At 42.9% G+C, this 7,847-nt stretch overlaps 1 protein-coding gene across 3 annotated transcripts in view; it reads left to right on the forward strand.

The window, feature by feature from the left end:
* Positions 1-5,984, forward strand: part of si:ch211-151h10.2 (uncharacterized protein LOC567699 homolog) — a 69,072-nt gene extending 63,088 nt beyond the window's left edge. For 2 of the 3 annotated variants that reach the window (XM_060923502.1, XM_060923503.1), the window contains exon 9: positions 5,050-5,984. In XM_060923502.1, the coding sequence (XP_060779485.1) occupies positions 5,050-5,331 (282 nt within the window). In that variant the 3' untranslated portion in view covers positions 5,332-5,984. Of the gene's footprint in view, positions 1-4,160; positions 4,856-5,049 lie in introns of those variants that run through there. The other variant, XM_060923508.1, reaches the window with a different exon arrangement.
* Positions 5,985-7,847: the final 1,863 nt, after the last annotated feature.

Here is a 7,847-nt window from a genome sequence, read left to right on the forward strand (position 1 = left end):
GGACCTTCAAGGGACACTTCATCTCGTGTGGGCAGTTCTCCTTTTTCAATCCACTGATGTAGCTTGGACAAAACAGGGTCTTTGCGGTGCTCTAATGTCCATTCTTCTTGACTTACCGGCTGAAGCCAGTTTGTAACCGACATGCCTGTCCCTCTTGTTCCTGGATCTTTTAGTTGTTCTTCTGTTTGATTTCCATCATCTTCATTTGTGGTTAGACACCTGACTGCAAGGGGAACCACATCATCCACATCCTCAATGAACTTGGCCCATTGCCGGTCGAGTCATTGGCAGTGTGCACAGCCATGGCATGGTAGAGAGGCTATGTCTTGTCCTGCTTCATAGCAGTCACAGTCTTCTCTTTCGTCAGCATCTTTGCGCGACAATGCATCAACATTTAGATGTCTCCTTCCCTCTCTATGCTCAATCTCAAAGTCGTACTGGCTCATTTCTTCCAACCATCTTGCTAATTGGCCTTTGGGATTCTTAAACCTGAAGAGCCATACCAAACTGTTATGGTCTGTGGGCAAGAGGAATTTTTTTCCCAGAAGGTAATGCCGAAACTGCCGGGTGAATTTAACCACCGTGAGTAACTCCCGTCTGGTTACACAGTATCTCTGCTGTATTGGCATCAGGTGATTGCTCGCATAAGAAATGACTCTCTCTTCACCCCACTGATTTTGAGACAGCACAGCTCTGATACTGTGATTTGATGCATCTGTGTCGAGGATGAATTTCCCCTCACTAGTAGGGTAAGCGAGTATTGGAGATGAGGTAAGCTTTTCTTTCAAGTGCAGGAAGGCCTCTCTTTGTTCCTCCCCCCACTCAAATTGGACTTCCTTTTTCAAGAGGTACATTAATGGGCTCGCTAGTTCAGCAAAGGATGGGACAAACTTTCTGTAATAGTTGACAGTCCCAGGAAAGCTTGGAGTTCCTGTCTGCCTGTAGGGTGTGGCCAGTCCTGTACATCCTTCACAAGTGCTGAATTTGGTTGTATTCCTTCACCACTAACAACATGTCCCAAGAATAGGACTTCCTCCTTTAGGAGTTGGCATTTTGACGGTTTCAGTTTCAGCCCAAAGCTCTGCAGTCTTCCAAAGACTTCTGTCAGACGTTCCAGGCTCTCTTCCACATCTTTACCTAGAATTATTATGTCATCCAGGTAAATCAGTAGTATGTCCCACTGAAGGCCACACAGGGCTAACTCCATTGCCCTCTGAAATGTCCCGGGGCATTACATAACCCGAAGGGCATCCTGGTGTACTTGTATAGTCCATACTTGGTGATGAATGCTGTCTTTCCATGATCTTTTTCATTTACAGCAATCTGCCAATATCCACTTTGTAGATCAAGAGTGGAAAAGACTGTCGCTCCACCTAGCACATCTAAGCACTCTTCAATCTTGGGCAGAGGATACGCATCCTTTGTTGTCAAGCTATTCAGATGCCGGTAGTCAACACACCAGCGCACACCTCCATCTTTTTTACGGACTAGCACCACAGGTGATGCCCATTCAGATGATGAGGGAGTTATGGACTGAAGGTGGTTCTCTTCTTCATTTTGAAAGCCCAGAGGTGTTCGCCTTGCTGGTTGACACACTGGTCTGGCTGTACCAGTGTCTATCTGGTGTGAGACAGCAGAGAAGTAGCCTAGGTCTGTGTCAGATACAGTGAACAGAGACTGGTGCTTTAGTAGCAGAGCAATCAGTTTTTCTTGCTGCTCCTCGCTGAGCATCTCTCTAGATGCTGCGTATAGAATTTGCACATGCTCAGGTAAGTCAGTAGCTGTAACAGTGACTACCCTCCCAATCTTTGGGGCACTTTTAGGGTCATTGTCTGGGCTGCATTCAATGTCAATCTCAGACTGTATAGTCGAGTCATCTGAGAATGCCTCAATCAAGATTCCGAGGCACGCAAAGCAGCCTTATCCGGAGAGAGGTTGCACAAGCGGACAGGCACACGAGCATCCATGTTTGTGACAGCACTTCCTGAGGACACATTCTTGGTTATGCTAGTAGGCTCCAACACTGCAGGGACACCTGGTCTTGGGTGCTTCACCTCCCCCCACACCACACATTCGCACTCTGGTGGCAGTGTTGTGTCTCTTTCCAGCAGTACATGGGCAACTGAGTAGTCTGGCCCCTCCCCTCCAATAATCTTTGCAGGTATCGGTTCCCCTGTGATAAAAACCCTGTGATAAAAATCCCTCTTCCCCACACTGATAGCAGGCCCCTTTTGTGCTTCTAGGAGGGCTTGCAGAGGTAGTGCATGCACTGCTACGTGGCTGAGTAGGCTGCTGCTGCCTGCGGCTTTGGTCATGATAGGGGCCATGTTCTCTGCCAGGGGAATGATCGGGGTATCTCTGCCCTCTTTGGTCACTCATGACTGGTTGCAGATGGCTAAGAGTCAGCTGCATTTGCTCAACCTTCTCTAACAGTCCTTTAAACTGGTCAGCTGTGACATAGGTGGGGGTTTGAACACGACGAGATACAAGTGCCATCTCGTCATTGTCATCAGCCCAAGATACACGTCTTGTTCTACCCTTCAGGTCCACTTCTCACCCCACTGTAGCCTTGTAGTTGTGTTCGTGTGCCTCCACTAGCTTCTGGGCTTCTGCCAGCATGCATGGATCTTTATTCATCACCTCGTAGGCTAGCTTCTGATCTTTCAATCCTTTAAGAAAAGCATCTGCAGCTAATTGATCTTGCAGGGGCAATTCTACACCAGGGTAGGCGAAGGTTACTAGGCATCTCACCTCCTCTGCAAACTCAGCTGATGACTCTTTTGACTGCCGCAGTTCTCCAAGTCTCCTACAAACAGTCGTTGGAGGATCTCGCTGACCAAAGCATTGAGTTAGGTCAGGGGTGTCAAACCTGATCCATAAAGGGCCGTGTGGCTGCAGGTTTTCATTCCAGCCATGCAGCAGCACCCTGATTTGGCTTATTCAATCAACTGACACACCCACCCTTTAATCAAGGGTGGGTGTGGCTGCAAGTATTTGACTGTGTGAAGACAGTTCAGTTGATTGAATGAGCCAAGTCAGGTGTACTGCTGCATGGCTGGAATGAAAACCTGCAGCCACAAGGCCCTTTATGGATCAGGTTTGACACCCCTGAGTTAGGTGTTCTTTAAGCAGAGTGTAGTCCTCTCTGATATGTTCTGGAAGGGACCACACATAGCGCATAGCAGCGCCACGAAGACATTCATGCAGCTTGTCAACTCTTTCAGCACTAGTCCATGCATATTTGCGAGCTAGTCTTTCAAATGGCAACAGGAACGGCTCCCAGTCCTCCTTCCCATCATACGTCGCCATTTTTGATCTAGGCCCATCATATGTGGTGGTTGGGCGAACATCGGGTCGTACGTGACTGGTGCCATAAGTCCAAGGGGTGGCAGCTGTGAAACGCTGTCATCCTCTCTCCCTCTCCATGCCTCTGGCCCTGTCCACAGCGCCTGAATCAGACAGCAGCCAAGGGGGCCTGTGCCCTGAGACAGCTGTTGAATGACGTGCAGCTCAGCAGCGAATTGGTTTGTCGTGCCGTCAGCATTTGGATTAGTCATGGATGTGGCTTGGGATACTGTCACAGGTGAGTGTTGAGTTGAATGCTCTTGAAGGCTGTGGTGAGCATAGTCATCTTGGACAGCATGTGATGTGCGACTTCGCGTCACCTGATCTGAATTTACAGTTTGTGACACTTCTGCTGTGGGTGCTGCGAGCTGTGAAGGTGTGCCCCTGTTGTTATGGAGATGTGTGGCCAACCCAGCCAAGAAAGTTTGCATTTGCTGAGCTTGCTGTTCTAACATGACTTTTACCCAGGGTGGTGGGTCTGTTGGCGCCGGGGCCGCAGCTGCACCATCACCACTCTGTTGTCCTTCAGACATTTTTGGATACAAGATTTTATTTATTTATTTATTTTTTTAGTGTTTTTTTTCTTTCTTTTTTTTGTATCCTCTACTGTATGTATGATGAATAAAGTCTTTTGAAGGCAATCTTGTACTTATGCACTCCAAACAGTTCAGTATTTAGCATATTGTTTAACAGAGTTATTGTCCAATGAAATATGCAGTAAGTCTTAACAGTTCAGAAATCATTCACTGTCGGTGGTATGCAAACTTTCTCCTGGTTGTATTATTTCTGTCAATCACTATTTTCCCTTTTTGCAGCACCGCCGCGTTCTTCTCTCTCGCGGGTGAATTGAAACAGAGCCCTGCCGATTGTCTGGAAATCCCCTCCGCTCGTCTCTAGGCAACGGATAGTTTACAGCCCAAAAGTCTGGCAGATTGAAAACTGAAGTGTTAAATTACAAAGCAAGGTCTTACTGTGTTCCACGTAGTGCTTGAAAGATGATGGCAACTTGCACTTCTGACACCAGTGTCATGTCATTTACTTTCTTGTATGCGTGTTGTCTTCGGATGTTTGTTAGCTATAGTTGCTAGTTTTCGGTGTGCTGGTTGACTAGCTTCAGATTCCCTCGAGTGCATGCATACAGTTTACTCACAGTCTCCAAGGCATGGAAATGACATGACAGGAATCCAGGATGAAGTTTAACTGTTTACTGACTTGTTTGACGAATACAACAGGCTGCAATGACACCTAGCTCCAACGAGGAATTATCCGTCTCGTCAGGGCCATATGGTGTCTCTTATGCAGCTTATCAAACAACTGAACACTTGGGAACAGACAGCCAATATTAATAATCAATAACCCAACTGCCCTCTAGTGGCCAAACTTAACATTACAAGAAACGTCACATTAATAACTACAAGTCCCATGACTGAACTAAGGCATTCATTACACTATCATTAATGCAAAACATGAAGCCTATTCCAATTTTAATTTTTTAGAATAAACCACTGCAGACAGAATATTTTAAAACATTTCTTAAAGTAGATTTAAATAAATGTTTTATTGTTTTAAAAATGTTCAAATTATATGAAACTTTAAAAAACACTTGGCTGATTCATACTTTGTCAGAATATGACAGTAAAGCCAAAACAATTGAATTACATTTCATGCTCTGTATTTTTTTTTTAATGTTTTACTTATTGCCAGTTTAAAAAAGTCTTCAAGGATTTCACATCCCTGGCACAACAGACTCTAACCTTTGTGATGCATCTGCAAGACCTAAGCATGTCACAGGAGAAGAATGGCATCAAAACCTCTCATGTGGAAAATGTGTGGAGCTCTTTATCAGCTCCCTCATCACTTCCTGTATACAGTATTGCTCTGGCCACAGAAAATACCCCCTTGGACCCTGACCCAAGACCCCCACACATACCAAGCTCCAAATTCTCAGTGATAAACTTGCTTTGTGGAGTGAGACAACGGAGGTGAACTTTTGTTACACACTTTTTTTGTAAATGAATGAAAGACATGATTGTGAAATGAATATGAAAATGTTCTAAATGGCTGTAAACTAATGTGTAAGGGTCACTGATGTGTTGCTAATTCTTTGTGTCCATATAGTTTAGTGTAACTTAAAAGGGTTAAAATTTGAAATTAACTTACACATTACTTGCATGCATTCTTTTTCTGAGGACTGAGTCAAACATTTCTAGTTTTGATTAATTTTGAGAGAATGTTAAAGTGGGAGATGATGGTAAAAATGTTCATGTGGTGTCACTGTAAAAACTTTATGAAATACTTTTTAAGGTGAAATTTGCAATAAAACACCTCGTCAACTAGTTTGGCATAATCTGATATTAGAAATATTTGTCTGTCTGTCTGTTGCCATTCTCATAATTCAGGGTCAGCGATCCAGCAAGCCTATGTATGTAGAACTATTTAGTAGTTAAAAAAGAAAATAATGGAACACTGTTGTTCTGAATATTATAATGAATTTTGGAAATCAAGTCAGTCCAAGTCAACTTCCTGAAGTGTCAAGGTGGTGTAACCACCATTCAAGGAGCTATTTATTTAAAGCCCCTTTCAAATACAACCCCAATTCCAAAAAAGTTGGGACACTCTGTAAAACATCAGTAAAATCAGAATGCGATAATTTGCAAATCATGGAAACCCTGTATTGCACTGAAAATAGTACAAAGACAACATATTAAATATTGAAACTGAAAAATTGTATTGTTTTTTGAAAAATATATGCTTATTTTGAATTTGATGTCAGCAACATGTTTCAGAAAACTTGGGACAGGGACAACAAAAGACTGAAAAAGTTGTGTAATGCTAAAAAAAAGTAATTTGGTTAATTGGCAACAGAGCAGTAAAATGATTGGGTATAAAAAAGAGCATCCCAGAGAGGCAGAGTCTCTCAGAAGTAAAGATGGGGAGGGGTTCACTGCTCTGTAAAAGACTGTTTGGGCAAACAGTACAACAATTTAAGAATAACGTTCCTCAATGTAAAATTGCAAAGAATTTGGGGATCACATCATCTATGGTACATAATATCATTAAAAGATTCAGAGAATCTGGAGAAATCTCTGTATGCAAGAGACAAGGCTGAAAACTGACATTGGATGCCTGTGATCTTCAGGCCCTCAGGTGACACTGCATTAAAAGCAGTGTCATGCATGTGTCTGTAGTGGAAATCATTGGATGGGCTCAGGAACACTTCAGAAAACCATCATCTGTGAAAAGAGTTCATTACTGCATCCACAAATGCAAGTTAAATATATAAACAATATCCAGAAACACAGCTACCTTCTCTGGGCCTGAGCTCCTTTACGATGGACTGAGGTGAAGTGGAAAATTGTCCCAAGGTCTGACAAATCGAAATCTGAAATTCTTTTTAGAAATCTTGGACATCACGTCCTCCAGGCCAAAAAGGAGAGGGACCATTTGGCTTATCAGTGCACAGTTCAAAAGCCAATGTCTGTGATGGTATGAGGGTGCATTAATGTACATGACATTGTGTAGCTTGCACATCTTGGAAGGCATCATGAATGCTGAATGATATATACATGTTTCAGAGCAGCATTCTGCCATCCAGACAAAATATTTTTCAGGGAAGGCCTTTCTTCTTTCAGCAAGACAATGCCAAACTGCTTTCTGCACATATTAAAACTGCATGGTTTTGTAGTAAGAGTCCGGGTGCTAAACTGGCCTGCCTGCAATCCAGACCTGTCTCCCATTTAAAACATTTGGCCCATTATGAAGCTCAAAATATGACAAAGGAGACCTGAACTGTTGAGCAACTGAAATTGTGTATCGTGCAAAAATGGGACAACATTTCTCTTTCAAAACTACAGCAATTGGTCTCCTCAGTTCCCAAACATTTACAGAGCATTGTTAAAAGTACCGGTAGAGGTGATGCAACACAGTGGTAGACATTCCCCTGTCCCAACTTGTTTGAAATGTGTTGCTGACATCAAATTCAAAATGAGCACATATTTTTCAAAAAACAATAAAATTTCTCAGTTTCAACATGTGACCTGCTGTCTTTGTACTATTTTCAAAGAAATACAGGGTTTCCATGATTTGCAAATTATCACATTTTTGTTTTTATTTACAGTTTACACAGTGTCCCAACTTTTGGGGTTGTACAAAATCTGTTATTGTATGAGGTAAAACAACATGGTGTTAGGGTTTTGCTGGGAATCGAACCCAGGTCGCTGGTATAGTAATCCAGCAAACCCCCACTAGGCCACCAGGGGAATGACTCAAGTGCAGAGGAATGAGGCGAAAGTAGAGCTCAAAAACAGTTTATTTACAATGCTAAGAAGATCCAAAACCCAAAGCAAAAAATAACAAAAGTAAAATCCAAACGCTCAGAAGATATAAGGGAAAATAAAACATCCAAAAGTTCAAAGTCCAAAAATCAGAAAAGAAAAGGCAAAAATGCAAACGCTCAGAAGATCCAAAAGGTACAAAGTCCAAAAAGAAAGCAAAATACCAAA

The sequence above is a fragment of the Neoarius graeffei genome, chromosome 6 (assembly GCF_027579695.1).
Source record: "Neoarius graeffei isolate fNeoGra1 chromosome 6, fNeoGra1.pri, whole genome shotgun sequence".
In the NCBI taxonomy this organism is placed as follows: Eukaryota; Metazoa; Chordata; class Actinopteri; order Siluriformes; family Ariidae; genus Neoarius; species Neoarius graeffei.